Source organism: Harpia harpyja, chromosome 14, assembly GCF_026419915.1.
Source record: "Harpia harpyja isolate bHarHar1 chromosome 14, bHarHar1 primary haplotype, whole genome shotgun sequence".
Lineage (NCBI taxonomy): Eukaryota > Metazoa > Chordata > Aves > Accipitriformes > Accipitridae > Harpia > Harpia harpyja.
Window position 1 is genome coordinate 30630018 of NC_068953.1, and position 15785 is coordinate 30645802.

At 41.5% G+C, this 15785-nt stretch overlaps 1 protein-coding gene across 1 annotated transcript in view; it reads right to left on the minus strand.

Moving 5' to 3' along the window:
- Positions 1 to 15472, minus strand: part of PRTG (protogenin) — an 86414-nt gene extending 70942 nt beyond the window's left edge. Inside the window, 2 exon segments of the mRNA XM_052807059.1 lie at positions 14160 to 14462; positions 15385 to 15472. Of these exon segments, the coding sequence (XP_052663019.1) occupies positions 14160 to 14462; positions 15385 to 15472 (391 nt within the window).
- Positions 15473 to 15785: the final 313 nt, after the last annotated feature.

The following is a 15785-nucleotide window of genomic DNA, read 5'->3' on the forward strand; positions in this document are numbered from 1 at the left end:
AATATTTTGTTTTCTCTTCTCTGTTCAGTGTGTGGCCTCATTCCTTATTTATTACACTCTATTAAGCACTGCCCTGAAGATAGAGTTATTAACTTCCCTATGGCCTTTTCTGCAGGGCTCTGCACTACAGTTCTTCACAAATGTTAATGCATCTACTCTCACAACACCCGAGATGACGTTCTATTATTATTTAAATTTTACTGTTGGGTACGGACAAACAGTTGGCTGATGGCCCAAAATATTCACTAAATTTAGGTGTCCAAGATAAGACACTGATCCTTCACAGCACTCCATGTGTTGTAACCACAGCTCCCCCAACTTGTTGCAGCTCCAATTGATCAAACCTCAGAACCTCACATCAAACACCAAGACCATTAGAAACACGTAATCACAGACTTCCCATGAAAAGTAGGGACAAGCTGACGTGTCACATATTGTAGAAACTTCTGGCTGAAGCAGTGATACAATTTAAATCCTCCAAAGCTCCCCTCACTGGGAGGGTATTCTTTGTCTTTCTGAAGTTCCCAATGGAAGTCCAGGACTCCTGGGTCCACATTCCACATCCTGAAAGATCAGCTGCTCCAATGGGCATGCTCTCTCAAGTCAGTCTTTGCCAGCCCCTCAGTCCTCTCCCACTCCCAACTTGTACCAATAGCAATCTCCAAATGGAGCCAACCCGAGGCCTCACTCCACGAGCTTTTCCTTAGTACTAGCCGCTTCCTACCAATGCGTTTCTCTCACCCTCGCTGACCTCTAGACACATGAGACCACTCACACCTCCACCTCACCCACTTCCCCTCCCAAACTTCCTCTCCAGGTAATGAGGCTGTTGTTTTCACTTAGTTCAGCTTTCGATGCCAGCTGTTTTCTCCAGGCAGCGTTAGATCACACTGTAGCTCCTCATTAATTCAGAACAGGAAAAAAAGGCAAGTCCACAGCTGCCTAGGACTGCTTAGAGGGAAAGTCCAGCTCAGTGTTCACAAGCAACATGCGCAGCACAAACAGCATCTTCTGTGTCTCTATCTAGTCAAGCTGAGTAAGTCTGTGCTGAACATGCACAAAAAAAAAAAAAAAGTTTGAGAGTTTTCCTCAGAACTTACATGACAACAAAATTTGCAAATATATTCATAGCAACAGCAAAAGCTACTTCCAGACACGAAGACCACTTCCCCCAAAAAATCCCATCTCTCTGTTCCCTAAGTAGCCATTCCCATGCTATTCTAGTGAAAAACAAAAATACAGAAAAAGCAGCTTCATCTTAGATTTGTTCTAGGGAACAGGATAAACAGTCCTGCAGAAGCATACTGTATAAAAAAAAATTAAAAGCAAAGAGATGGATACTGACATGACAAATTTCTATCCAAAAGGTTAGCATGTCAGAAACTTAGCAACTACAGTCCTGCAATACAAATATTTGGTAAATTTAACAGCCGACTGCCACCAGCCCCCTTAGAATAAGATCATCATTTGCACAAAACAATAGAGCAGAAGAAAAGTCTACCACTGGTATTTTTTGCAAGAGTCATGATTAAAAGCACCAACATTCTTCATCTCTACTATGCAACAATACTTTGGCAGCTAATTCTCTTTCTTGGGGTAGGTGACGGAAAGACTTTTTACATCTTCTCAGAAAATCATGGGGTTTTTTTCCTGTTGATACAACTGTAGGCTCTGCTATTCCTTTAGAAACAGTCCTGCTAGGAGGACTATAGCCAGGCCCCGTTAACAATTCAAACCTTTCTCACCTTACCTAGCACAAACGTTTTGATGATTTTAAATCAAAATAACACCTGAGAGAAGTTACCTTCACACTGTTGTTTCCAGAGATGGTCAGAGCTAACCTACCAGTTAGTAGCTGCTAAAAAGTAAAGACAAACTCTTCCCAGATAGTCCCAAATCCCCACTACTCTTGTCTACTTACCTCCAGCTTAACACAGAAAGCCAGTTCAAATCATCACAGCTAACCGCATTAGTCAGATAACTATCTACCTTAAAAAAAAAAAAAAAAAGTATTTTTTCTGCCAAGTTATCAATCGAATGAGCACCACAGACTGCACAACAGATATGGCATTAGCTGCGTCCTATTCTACATTTCCAAAATTTCAGAACTAGTGTCAGCCACTTGATGTTTCAAGCATGATTTATTGTTCTCTTTTTGCAAACTTGTGGACTGATTAAACTTCTTTATAGTCCATTGCAGTTTCCTTTTTAATAGCTTCATCTTTATGTCATCAGTGGACTTTCGTATCTAGTACACACCAAAAATCCCACAGGCTACTTCTAATGAAAGGCATTAAAGAAAATGTCAACATTATAAACGTTCATCCAAACACAAAGCACAGATTTTGTATGTGCTTCATTCTCTCCTTCCAGTATCGCCTCTGGTGCATAAAGCCTGATATGCCTTTGACGTGGCTCTTAAAGTAAAAAAATACTGTTTCTAAACTGAAATGTAATAAAATTCTTTATGAGAAATGTTTATTATATTGTTAAAATTTACCATTTTCAATAAAATCTCTGACCATAAAAGAGCCTAATATATACCATGTATGTCATAACGATACCTATTAGCAAGTTAGATATGTCACCTTTTCTGCAGAGAAATAGTTGCCTGTGGTTATTTTATGATAGATAGTATAGGGTGGGGTTTTTTAGTGTGCACAATTTTTTATTATTATTGTTTATTTATCTTAAATAAAGTCATGCAAAACCAGTAATTATATTGGGGGGAAGGGAAGGAATAAAGCACTGTGTAGATTTCAGGGATTCACCATCTGAAAGCTTTTATTCTTCCACAGTGAAGGAAAGTTATGACCTTTGACATGTGGCCATGGTGCCAAAGAAACTGCTCATAAATGTGTGTCAGTAGAGAAGCAGAAATCAATAAATTCATTTAATCCAGTGAACTATTATGTAGTGAGACACAACATATTTTAAAGAGCCAACTGCTCTACTCTTTCTCTCAAAAGACACAAATTTTATGTAATGGATTTTTGGATATTCAATTTTTGGAAGGTTCTACAATCTGAACATTATCTTTGACCCATTAATAAATATTTCAGTCAGTTATGCCACAATTTATTAGTACATTTATTCCTGTTTGAAAGATTGCTGATACAGTTGGATTCAGGTAGCACAATAGGAACACTAGCAGGTGGGCAGATATCCTATTAACAACCTCTACCATTATTAGAGATAGCTATCCACAGGAATCAAACACAGGCAGGTGTTAAAAGTGCGTAATTTTTTCCACACCGGGTGCTCAAGAGCAGAACAAACGAGATATTGTTCATCATTCCAAACATAGTAATTTTAAAGGACCAAACAAAGCACTGCTTTACAACATATATTATGAATGCTTTCAACAACGCATTTGGTCATCTACCATATATTTTATGAGAATCAGCAATAAGCAACATCGGGTAAAGATGATGACCATTAAAAACAAGTACTAAATGCCACGTGCTGGGAATGTCACAAAACTCCTATCAATGCTACCAAGAATTCCATAGTTAATTTCTTGTACACTGTAGCAATGCTTACCTCTTCTAATGTTTAGTATATCCAAGAATTCCAAACACTAGAAAACATAATTATTGCTAGAAATAAAGTACACACCCTTACAAGGAAAAAAAAGAAAGAAAATAATATTTACTAACTGGAATAAACAAAAAAATTTTACTAATGAGAAACAAAAACAAAACAAAAAAATCCCCATACCCAATTTTGTCTCTACTTCTTAAATAAATGAAACACTAATTTTAAAAGCATAGGCCCATGCATCAGAATACAAACTCACATGTACCTGTTCCATGAGCCACTGTGCATAGAGCACTGTGGATTCGTATTATGATCATTTTTACAATAGATTGATCGTGTGATAAAATTGAGCTACCTTCCTGGCACAGACTGGCTGAACTAATAAAAGCAGTATCCACTTTCAGCCTCTATTGAAGATCAATGATAAATCTGCTTGCAAACTGTGGGCCACAGGGCTGTTTGCATAAATAAGCATTAAAAGCAAGATGAAAAAAGAGCTGGTCATATGCTCACTTATGCTTTTGGGGAGGGGGTGGGGGAAGGAAGTTTTACCCTTGTAATTGGGGACATGCTACATACAAAGTTTCTCTCTCCTCAGGCAAAATGACAGAGTCATGCCAGAACTCCCAGAGAATATTTCCAGTTAACATCAATTTGCCGGATGTCACAGACAAGTTTAATGAACAAAATGATAAATGCCTGTCAATGGCTTCATAAAGTCAACGAATTCTCATTACAAAGAATATACATAATGCACAGCTCTGCCTGAGGCACATGTTACAGTTATTAGAGGTTTACTAGACATCTTGATGTGGACAGTGAAATAGTAATTTAACAATTTACACTAGTTAATTTGCTGATAAGTTACCTAAACAATTATTAATAAATGTTGAAGATTGTACAAGCAGGAGTAAGAAGAAAAATTATTTAAAACTCTTCTGTGTGTTCAAAGACCTTAAGATTAATTTTAAAGTTTCTTCGAAAAGGTAATGTCTTATTTGATAACTTCCTATTGTAACAAGTTGTAAACCAAAAAAACAATACTGTGTAACATAGAGAGCTGGTTTTATTGTACATTGTAATGGCCATCAAAACAGCTTTTTCTTAATCATAATTATTATCTGATTTAGAAGTGATAGCCAGACCACTTAAGATATTACACTTCTGTCAAATCATTTTTACCTCATCTAAATTTGGGGTCAAAACAGACCTCAAAGTATCTTATGACACTTCCCTTCTCCTCCACAGCTGTGAAAATAAGCTCCACTGGAAAACAGTACCTCCTTCCAGTCATCGGACAGGAATAAGAAAGGGGAGGTCACCAGAAGCAGTTTTGCGAATCCAGAACAATGATATAGCATACATGTGACAATTTATAAAGAGAAAAAGGAAAAAAAAACCAACTACATGCAGCAAAACTAGCCTGCACCTGACATGAGAAAGAGAAAAGAGTGGGAACATGGGAGAGGACACAAATGATGAGAAAATTTGTAATATTAGAACAGATCAGCAAATAAATGAGAAGTTTTTCTATTTGATAATTTTTCCTCTCCATTTTAAGGTGTACAGGAAGTGAGTGTCTCTCAATACAGCTTAAAAGAACTGACAATCCCACAGTGTAAACAGGCTGATGACTTTCGTGATTTTAGTGGGAGAAGAGAAGGCTGACCATTGCTACTTCACACAAGAAACTCATGCTGCAAAAGTTGAGGAGATATAGAAGAGTAAGTTATTTTTTCTAATCCTATTTTACCTTGTTTTGTCTTTAATCTGAAATGGCTCAAAGGAGAGCAAAGAAAATAATCAAAACTCAAAACCCTCTTGACTAGAAGATTCAGAAAGATCCTTGGTGTAATGCAAGATTTTTAAAGTAAGTCATGTGTATCTATCAGAGTGTCCAAAGATGAGCTAGTACACATGTGGTAAAATTACACTGATCAAATAAAAATCCAACATTTTTTCTTCTTTTATAATTCTATCAGTTTGCCAGTGGTCCCATTAAGACATGAAGGTTTTGCACAAGAAATTCCAATCTACTGAAATGAGAACAACATAAGCAATCAATGTGAACAGGATTATTATCTGAAGATGCTAAAAATCAAATCTGAAGATACAGAGTCGCTTCTGTTCACAGAAACCCCCCCAGTTTCCAACATTCATGCATCACTATACACAAGATATACATCACAAGCTGTAAAGACTTAGTTTAACTGCCCCCTAGCTATGTATTAAAAGAACACCAGATGACATGTTTAATGCTTGTAGTAACTTTTACGTCTCCCTTACCCCGGTCAATCAGGTGACTCTTTCTTTCAAAACTGCCTCTCATACACAAATCATTTCAAAATGGATCTACCACACCTCAGAGCTGAATAGCAAATTTCCATTACACATACTTCTAAGACAAGGTAAATCGTTGCTATTATTAAATTCGAAATCATAATTTTAGCGTGTTCTGAGGCTAGAGGACTAGGACAAGGTAAGTTTTACTGCTTTGTCATAAATGTACCACTCAGTGTAGCTTGTACCTAGAGACAAACTCTTTTCTCCTTTCTAAAATACCGTGTTTGCCCCACCTAAAGCCGTGATTCAGAAAACTCTGCCAATTTTGGACAGAACTGTAAACTTGCACAGAATGGACAGGTTTGTAGAAGGAGCTGGGACAGAGTGCATCACATGTTCTGTGAGCCTTGCAAGCCTGCACTCCCATGACTGCAGGAAACTACTTAATGAGGTTTCTACCTGTTTTCTGGTTTTATAACAAAAGTTCTTGCCAGTTCCCAATTTTGCTAGAACTTTGCAATCAGTGCATTTCCATTTATTTCATATTCCAGAAGCCATTCCTCTCCTCAAAACTTTGCCTATGTGCAGAAACAACTTCATAAGATCAGTTTCAAATAACTTACAGGAATAAGTGCGCATTCTTACTACTTTAGTCAGAGGAGGAAATCAGTTTATACAGATACAAACCCAAGAACCTCAATTACAGAAGATTAAATAACTGCACTCCCTGCTGACTTTCTCCCTCCCCAGTAGCTAAGTCCCCAGTAACCCTTCCAGAGATGAAGTAGCATCTCAGTACATCGTAACTTTTGCCTCCAATTAACAATTAAATTCTGATAAGAGCTTTGGATATAAAGCTTGTTGTCAGCATTCCTACATCTTTTATAACATGTTCATTTTCAGTATTTCATTTCTCATGCTGCATTCTACTGGTCTGACATCTGGTAAACGAGAAGGTACTCACTGAATACTATCACAATTGCTACAATGAAGTGTTCAGGCTAGAAGCAAATGTAACTGCCTCAAGCTTAACTACTGAAAAATTTACAGAGTTTTCCCATCAGCCAAACTCAGGCAACACCTGGACCACGGTGGGAGTTTTAAAAGCTGTTTAGTGTAACAGTGGCACAGAAAGACTGGGTAACCCTTAAATCTTTACCCCATAAAACACAAAGATTGCACATTCTGATATTTTTGGGTTGTGCTAATAAGAACCTAAGTGAACTGCATGAGCATACAGCACACCTATGTGCATCTGGGGGGAATGATACCTAGATCCTACTCCTGTAAACTGCAGATGCACTGATGTGTCAGAAGCCTCCTACCAGAAGCCCAACAGGGACAGGCAATTGAGAAACAACCACTTTGGAACTGGGCCTTGAGATAACTGTGTTATCCAGATGCTACTTAGTTTATCTTGCCTTTGCAAGCATTCATGTTGTTAAAAACAAAAAATATTCCACTCATCTGAGCAGATCAAATTTTATTTCATTGGAAAAAAAACCCAAACAAACCCTAACCAGAATTACTGTTGAGAGTTATGAAGCAAAATAAAAGCAGTAAAGAAAAATCTGTCTAGTACTGCTTATTTACATTTTCCTCTAATATATTAGGAAGGCCATCTCCCCCCAAAACTTTTACATACAGAAAAAACAACACACAAGAGGAGGTTACAATAATAAAGTAAGTTACAAACCCTCCACACTCCGCTGGTTTCACAACCATCTCCTTCTTATGTGTGCTGTTTATCTCCATCTATTAAAAAAGTAACAATTTCATCCATACAAACAAAAAAATGTTTCCACTATAGCTGTAGGTCTCGTAAGGCTGCCAGATGGATTTCTAAATCCCAACACAGATCATCTAGAACGATTTTTTTTCCACCTCTAACTCAACTGTTGAGACAATCAACCTTTAAACATAGACACTGCTTAAAATGCTGCTACTTAAAAGCTACATAGTGGTTGACCCTAATAACTAATGTTGACCATACAACCCACACTTACTCAACAAAATGTGGAGACTTGACATTGTTGATTACTTTTTCACTTAGGTGGTGATTACCAGTTATAAAGACTGGAAGTAACCAATCCCAATTTAACAGCTGGGCCTATTGATGAAACAGAAAAAACAATGCAAAACTAAACAAAAGATTATGTCCACAATTTTGGAGATAAGATGTGGAAAAATACCAAATCCTGAGGAAAACACACTAAAACGAAGCACAAATTTGTCCAACAATGGAAATGACCATATTTCTGTAGGAAAATGCTTAGTAACTTTTAAATTCTTCCCCCAAGATTCTCTTTTGTCATTGTCTTAAATTGTTCTGCACACCATCAATAGTCACAGCTGTTAAATTGTGAAGATGTGACAACAAGTCTCCAGGCAAACAACTGCTCAGAGTGAGATCCTTTTCTTTAGGATAATCAGAGCTGGCTGACAAAAGGGGGCCTTACTGAATGCCCTTTCAACAATTTCTACACCAAGAAATGCAAAGAGAGAGGGAGGGGGAAAAAAGGGAGCAGTGGGGGGGAGCACCACACTGCAAGAACAGAACAGCATCCTTTGCTGCCATGCATTGCTTTGCAAGTAGACAAGAAATCTCAGTAATTTAGTGCACATATCACACGTGTAACTTGCACCAGGTAAGAACCGAGTGCCTCTAGTCACAGCTCTGAACAACTTCTAGCACGGTACCACATTTTCCTTCAACATTTCTCACGTAGGTGAAGGTTTTATTAGCTACAGAGTACACTGCCAATAAGACTGAGCATTCCTTTAAAAAAGAAGCTGGTAAAAACTTTATACATTATAAAGTTATAGTGATAAAAACTAGTAAAAACCATAACAGCTTTGGCCTTACTAGCTAGGAAAAAAAGCAAGGGCATGAAACGCCTCAGTTTGGCACTACACTTGACACAAATTTGAAACTGAAGTGTTGAGGAAACCCATAAAAAGCTCACTTCTCTAGTAACGTGGTAGTGGAAACAAACACTGCTCACGTGCACTAAGTAAAGTTTTATACATATTTTGTCCTGGTAACAATGTAAAAGCCCATCCCTTAGTCTGTGGAAGAGCTCTTCCAAGTGCAGACCTGTCATTGCTGAAAGAATAGGGAATGCCCTAGTGCCAAAAAAACCCACCAAAAACTAGCAGTTATGTCTTAAATGAATGTTGACAATTTCTTCTGTAAAAGTGTTGTAGAAGTTCAGGTCAAAAGATGTCTGGGGGAGTTCTGGAGGAGTTCTACAGGAAAATCCTACAGGAAAAAGAGTTCAGAAGGAAAATATTTCCCAGTTTTCTTATTTCTTCAGTGTATCTCAGTTAAAGAACAAAAATCTTACTGCTCTTCTTCACTGTTATCAACTGACATTGCCGACTGAGACATTAAACATCCTCCTCCTGCCTTAAATACTGGAATTTAAATGCACTAAGGATCAGCCATGTGCACTCTCAGCTTAGAAACCGATTCTCCTATCAGGACATCCAAATCAACTAATCAAAGCAACAGCAACAAAGCAGCACTTGTAAAAACCTAAAGCAAGAGCTTCCTCAAACTGTCTGTAACCACACCAGTTCTACAGCATTAAGACTTAGCTATCTCTTTTAATACAAGACCATTGTCTACAACTGCCATTTGCCATTTCCCTTCCACTTCAGTCAAAAACCACTTCTGCCCCCTAACCCCACCCTTCCATCTCAAATTTTTCCCTCTCTCCTTTACTATTTAAATTAATTAAAACTACCTTGGAGCTCTATATGCATGTGGACCTGAAATGACAGATTCCATACAAAATGAAAATTATATTGTTAGACCACAGCTATTAATCCCCTCATTTAAGGCAAGATATTAAAATTAATTTTAAAAAAATTGGTAGCAGAAAGGCAAAATTTTTGCCTACGCACATGTTCCATAAAGGCCACAGTTTGATGAATGTTTACTTTTGCAACAGTCTAAGTTTCAGTAGCCTTCCTCTGTCCCCACTAAGCATTCCCACCTCCACATCATTCCTCTCAGTTACGCCAGTGCAATCACTGTGAGTGGCTCTGTGACAAACCGCATGAGGGAACTCATCTGGGTTAAACACCATCTTTTGTTTTAATTCTATTATTTTTACCCAGATCAGTTCCCTGTTCAGTTAGCCACATATGCAGCTGTGGAATGCAAAGAAGGGCACAATGCAAAAGTGGGAACAAACAGCTGGAACAGTTAAGAAAACATGATCGTCACAGTACAGAGTAAGGCTCAAGTGGATGCACTATTAAGCTCAAATATTTAAAAGCAGAGCAAAAGATGTTAAGATATCAAAACATAAATATTGCCAATTATTGGCACAACAGTGGGACCAGAAGTCACATCACTGCCACAGCAGGTAAGCAAAATTACAAACTCTCCACAAAGTATAGCCTGCTACATGTAAAAGGCCCAGAGCTTCACAAACTGCAGTGCAGCATGCACATGCAGTTTCCCTCCAGGAGCGTGTTCCCAGAAACCTTCTGCTTGCATAACCTTTCCCTCTTGTGAAATGTAGAAACCTGTACACGAAGAATTGGGGTTACATTTCCTGTAACTCACAAACATTAAAATCAACGCAGCCAAGTTACAAGAAGAGAAAGGGTTATCTAGGAATGCTCCTACCCAGCTGTATATATCCCATCCAACCATCTTAGGACTTCAATTTCCACTTTTTGTGAAAAGGAAATAAACAATGAGCATCCTGTCCAATCACTGCCCAAAGCCCATGTTACTAGGTTCAGAACATGATGCACCTTCTCCATTTTTTCCTAATGCTACCTTATTGGAAGTCTAGCTTCATTTTTAGACAGAATCTTAGCTAACTGTGGTTAAATAGTCATAATTTAAAAATGCAGGAATACAAAAATCTCAGCTTGTTTATTTTTGGCTGATTCAAAGTTGTACCAAAAGTGCATAGACTTTCTCCACAGTCTACATTTCTTTTATATTCCATTAAAAAATACCTCTCTTAGTAGCAGTGACACAGTAAGTTGAATTTTGAGTAAGTCATACTCTTCACTATCAGCATTTTACCCCCACATGTTGCCTCACAAAGAACCACACTGGAACCTCCTCCTCCTCTCCCCCCACGTCAATTAGCCTGCTTTCGAAGCAACTACAAGCATGTACCGAAATTAGTATTTTTACCTAAGCAATACCTCAGCGCCACAGTTTCCTTTAAAAAAGTAGGGGGATCTCACCGAAAAAAAGCCCTAAATTAGTAAAATTCTTTTGTGCATGGATGAGCAACAGGAAAGCAAAGCCTTGGGGCCTCTGGGGAGGAACCCTGTCCCCGCAGACCTACTCTGATGTGCTCAGGAGATAAGGCTCCATAGTGACACTTAAGGAAAGGCCTGCTCACATTTGAATTTCTGCATTCCTCAAGAACAATTCATGGCAATCACTAACTTTGCAGAGGAGCTACATGAAAGCTTTGGCCAATGAATGAGGGTCATCTGCTCTTTATCACAAGGGTAAACCTCATCCTGGCCAGTTTCTAACCTTTTAACCCTGTGAATTCTTAATTTGCACATGAATAATGGAATTCTTGCCACGAGTGCAACCTTCAGCTTCCAGTTCCTAACTTTAGAAACCAAGATCTGATCTCCTTGTGTGTTCAAATCTTAAACTCTTGGACAGATTAAAGTTTTTGATTTCCAAATGCAACACTAAACATTACAATTCTGAAGCAAAAGACAAGCTTACTGGCAAAAGCTCTGAACAGGCAAAGTAAAAGAACATCCTCGCACCCTGCTGCTACCACTGACTGAAGAGAGCATTTGCTTTTTTCCTCCAAAGAAAGAATGCCCATTTAATGCCTATTCTCTACCTGTTTAATATGTATAGTTCCTCCTGTACCCTGACCACAAGGTAATTTGCCTTCGCAGCAACGGACAACTGCTTCTAAAAAAAATTATAAGCCTACAAAATCCCCCACGAGACTTTTAATTTCTTTCACTTAAAATATCTGCAAAGTTCAATCAACTCACGATAGCAGGCAGAAACACTGTAAAAATGAGATACAAGACTAATTTTGCACGTGTTTTATGGGCTTCAAAATATGATACAAATTACCGCCTTATCTCACAGCTTTACAGTAAAGATGACATTCTGAAACCAGTCAGATTGGAATATGACTAAAAAGGAGAGACTGCTACACAGGAAAACTTCATGTTTGGCCACTAGTTAACCACTTAATCACTAAGTCAACACCTACTGTGATCATTATGGATCCACTATCTCTTCCAGTTTTCTCCCAAAGCCATAGGAAACCTTTCAAGTATTCAAAGAAGAAACCTTTTGTCACAGTCTTACAGGGGAGGGGGGAAAAAAAAAAATAAGAAAGAAAAAAAAAAGAGGGGCTGCAAAACAAGAGTCTCACTCCACAGCATGCAACCTATTGGTTCACAACACTTCCTTGGTGAAAATCTTTCATTATCAAAAAAAGAAAACAAAATTAAATCATCTTTCTGGTGAAATAATGTGCATGTGAGACACAAACATATATAAAAGTTCAGTACTGTCTGAATAAAACCAGATACTACAAGTGTATTACTATGCTGTACTACTATAGTGCTCTGTACTATTCCAGAAGTTCTCTGATACTGAGCACAGACCTCATCCTGCAATGTCTCAGGTTTAAAATGGCCCTGAGTTTTCCACAGTCCTACACACAGAATCCATCAGCTTTGCTTTACATTTATTAACAACAACAAAATTTCTATCCTCTTAAGAAAGGTTTTCTTCAGTCTGTCTATTAATGGTGCTGACACTCTGAAACCTAATGATATGAATTTAAAGGTTAATACTTCATTTTTCACCATTTTATCAAAAGTATCCAAGAACTGCTTAGTCTATTAACCCTCTATGTGAGTAAGATGCCATAACACAAAGTAATAAGTAGCCAGGTTTTTGAAATGGAGAGTTCACAGATCAGCCCCTTACAGCACATGAAAAACTCGTCACTTACGTGGAGCCACCTGCTTCCAGGCTGGTTTTCAACTGCCCAGTGCTCTAGCTCACTGAACAAGGTATTTCGCACCTTCCTGGGCTATCTTATGGACAGTTTTTATAATCAGTTCAGAAGCGCACAGGAAAAACTAACAAATGTTAACATTCAGACATTTTTTTAATGTAAGCTAACGTACCAACTGTATTAACTGGTTTCAGACTGAATTTGGTAAAACTTGCAATTTACAACCAATATCAAGTTTCCATAGAGGTATCAGCACCACAGTTTTGTGCAACTTGCTACTAAGAACAGGGTTGAAGAGGTCAAGGGAAGCCTTTTCCTAATAGATTAAGTTCATCAGTTAAGTCCTATTACAGAGGGAACATGAGAAGACTATGTAAACTGTGTACTCTCTGTGTTGCACTCTCTGTGTTGCACTTTCTTTGAAATGACTCCATGTACTTTCAGAAAGCAAAAAAAGATAATGTTGTAGAAGCAGCCTACTGGCAAAGCTCTGCACTGGCATGGAAAAAGGCATGGCATTCAGTTCCTAACACACATCTCTTGCTCAACATGTTTAAAGATGCTAGGAAAACAGAGGGCAACGTACACTCAGGGTCAGACTGTTAAAGCCATAAAGGCACTTAAACACAACTATATCCTTCACCATTCATCCAGTAGTAGGGAGTCACCCTAGAAATGTGACTCTCGCTTCCTAGTAGAACCACGTAACAGGCCCTTACAGTCAGTTCCAGAGGACCCTGAAGCGGTTCCAAAAGGGACAGCACCTGCATCTGCTTGGCTGAACACACATCTCAGAAAAGCGAGGGTGCGGTAATATAACCCTCACGGTTGCCCAGAAAACCTTTCCCCTCTTTCCTCTCCCAAAGACAACTGCCTCTATTATCATTCTGCCCTGCCCCAAAACGGCACAACACAACATCAAGCTACTGAACAAGGAATAATAACTTTTTAAATCAGATTTGTAGCTAACCCTTGTAAGGTTGCCTGAACAGCACTTGAGAAACAAGACCCAGGACTTTTGTAGCAGGTTGCCAGCATGGCTCTGCATCACCACTTGCCCTGGAGACCAGTGACCCGCATGAGCTGCCCACACAAGGCACCACTGCCCGAGAGGTTTCACAGGTGGCTGCGCCACTCTTGCCACATCAGGGACTCAAAGAGTTTTGCTCATGATCTTTTAACGTTTCAAAGGAAACAAAGGTTCTGTAGAATTGACTTGCTCTTTGCTTTTGTAACTTGTCTTTTTGGGTACATAATCAAAACAGTACGTTGTTGTGTGCTGTTCAGGGAATTGCTGTCACAGACTCAGGAGCAGGTTAATAAACAAGAGCTGGAACTTACTTGCTAGCGTGAGGTGGCTTTTTTGACTGAGAATGGCCCCGTGTTTGTTCAGAGCTAAGCACTGGTAAAATCCTTCATCGGAAAGCTCTCCTTTCTTTCCTTCCACCTCACTGATATATAACGAGCCATTGGATAAAGTGTAGATCCGTTCATTTTCAGATACTTTGACTCCATTTTTCAGCCACGTAATAGTTATAGGAGCTTCACCACGGGCCTGGCAGTCTAAAACTACCGGATCCTTCCTTGACACAGTAATGTCCCGAGGCTCTTTCACAAAAAACAGTTCGCTAAAGCACCACACTCCTAAGAGAGAGAAAAAAAGATTTCACCTGTGAGTATAGACGTGCAAGTTGCCAAGCACACTTGTGAGCTGCAAGTCATCTTGCTGAACCCGCAGCACGAGGTAAAACTACGGTTATTACAGGCTCCGAGGTCTCCGAGCCCTCCAGACTCAGAAAACCCTGGGAAAACCGTGGGACTGACTCTAAGCGGAGTACAGAAAGCCAGGCGTTTGAGTCCTAGTTTGCAAACGGCTTGTGTCAAGGAGCTAGAGAACCAGCGCCTCCAACACCCGCCCAGCCCTAACCACGGCTCAGCGGGGGAGGCGCTGGCTGTCGCGGTGAGCCCCGGCGAGCCCCGCGGGGCCGCCCAGCGGGCACGGGGAGCCGCTCCGCCGCCGCCAACCCCGCCACCGGCGGGGGCTGCCACACAGGTGCGACCGTTACCGCTGCCGGGGCAGCGCCGCCCAGGGAGCCGAGGCGCCCGAGCCGCTCGCTAATTTTACAAGCCTGCCAAAGGAGCCGGAGCAGGGCGAGTCGTAAAAGGCTAATTTTACAAGAAATCGTTAGCGAAACCCCCTCCCCGCTACCCGGCCCCTCGGAGCACCCACACACACACCCCCCTACCACCGGCTCGCGAGGGGGCGAGCGCGCGGCTAATTAACGGTCGCTCACCGCCCAGCGGGGTGGTGGGGAACTTACCCGCCGCGCGCGCGCCCCGGAGCGAGGCCCCGCGGCCCGCTCGCGCCCCCTGCCGGCGGGGTGGGGCGGGGCGGGCCGCGAGCCCCCACCCCCCCGCCCGCCCCGTCTCGCGGCGCGAACAAAGCGCGGGGCCGGTTCCCGCTCCCGCCGGTCCCGCCGATGCCGGGTAAATAGAACCACGTGCGGCGGAGCGGAGCCGGGGCGCGGGCGGACAATGGGCCTGCGGGGCGGGCGGACGGACTCACCTGGCAGCGGGAGGAGCAGCGGGAGCAGCAGCGCCCGCAGCAGCGCCCGGCGGCGGAGCGGCGCCATTTAGCGGGAGGCGGCTGGCATGCCCCGCCGGCCGCCGCGAGAGAGACCGGTCAGCGGGCGAGGGGAGGAGACAGGGGACGGACGGAGCGGCCCCGGAGCGCCCGTCCCGGCCCTACTCTCCGCATCTCGTCTCCATTGGCCTTTGGGGAGGAGAGGGGCGAGGGGCAGGGCCGGGCGAGGGGGGGGGGGCGGAGGAGGAGGAGGAGTGAGGGACGCCGCTGGACGGGGCGGGCCGCGGCGGACAATACCGCCGGGCGGGGGGGCAGCGGGACCCGCCGGCCCCGCGCACGAGGGGCTACGGGGTCCGGCGCCATCTGGGCCGAGCGCGGCCGGA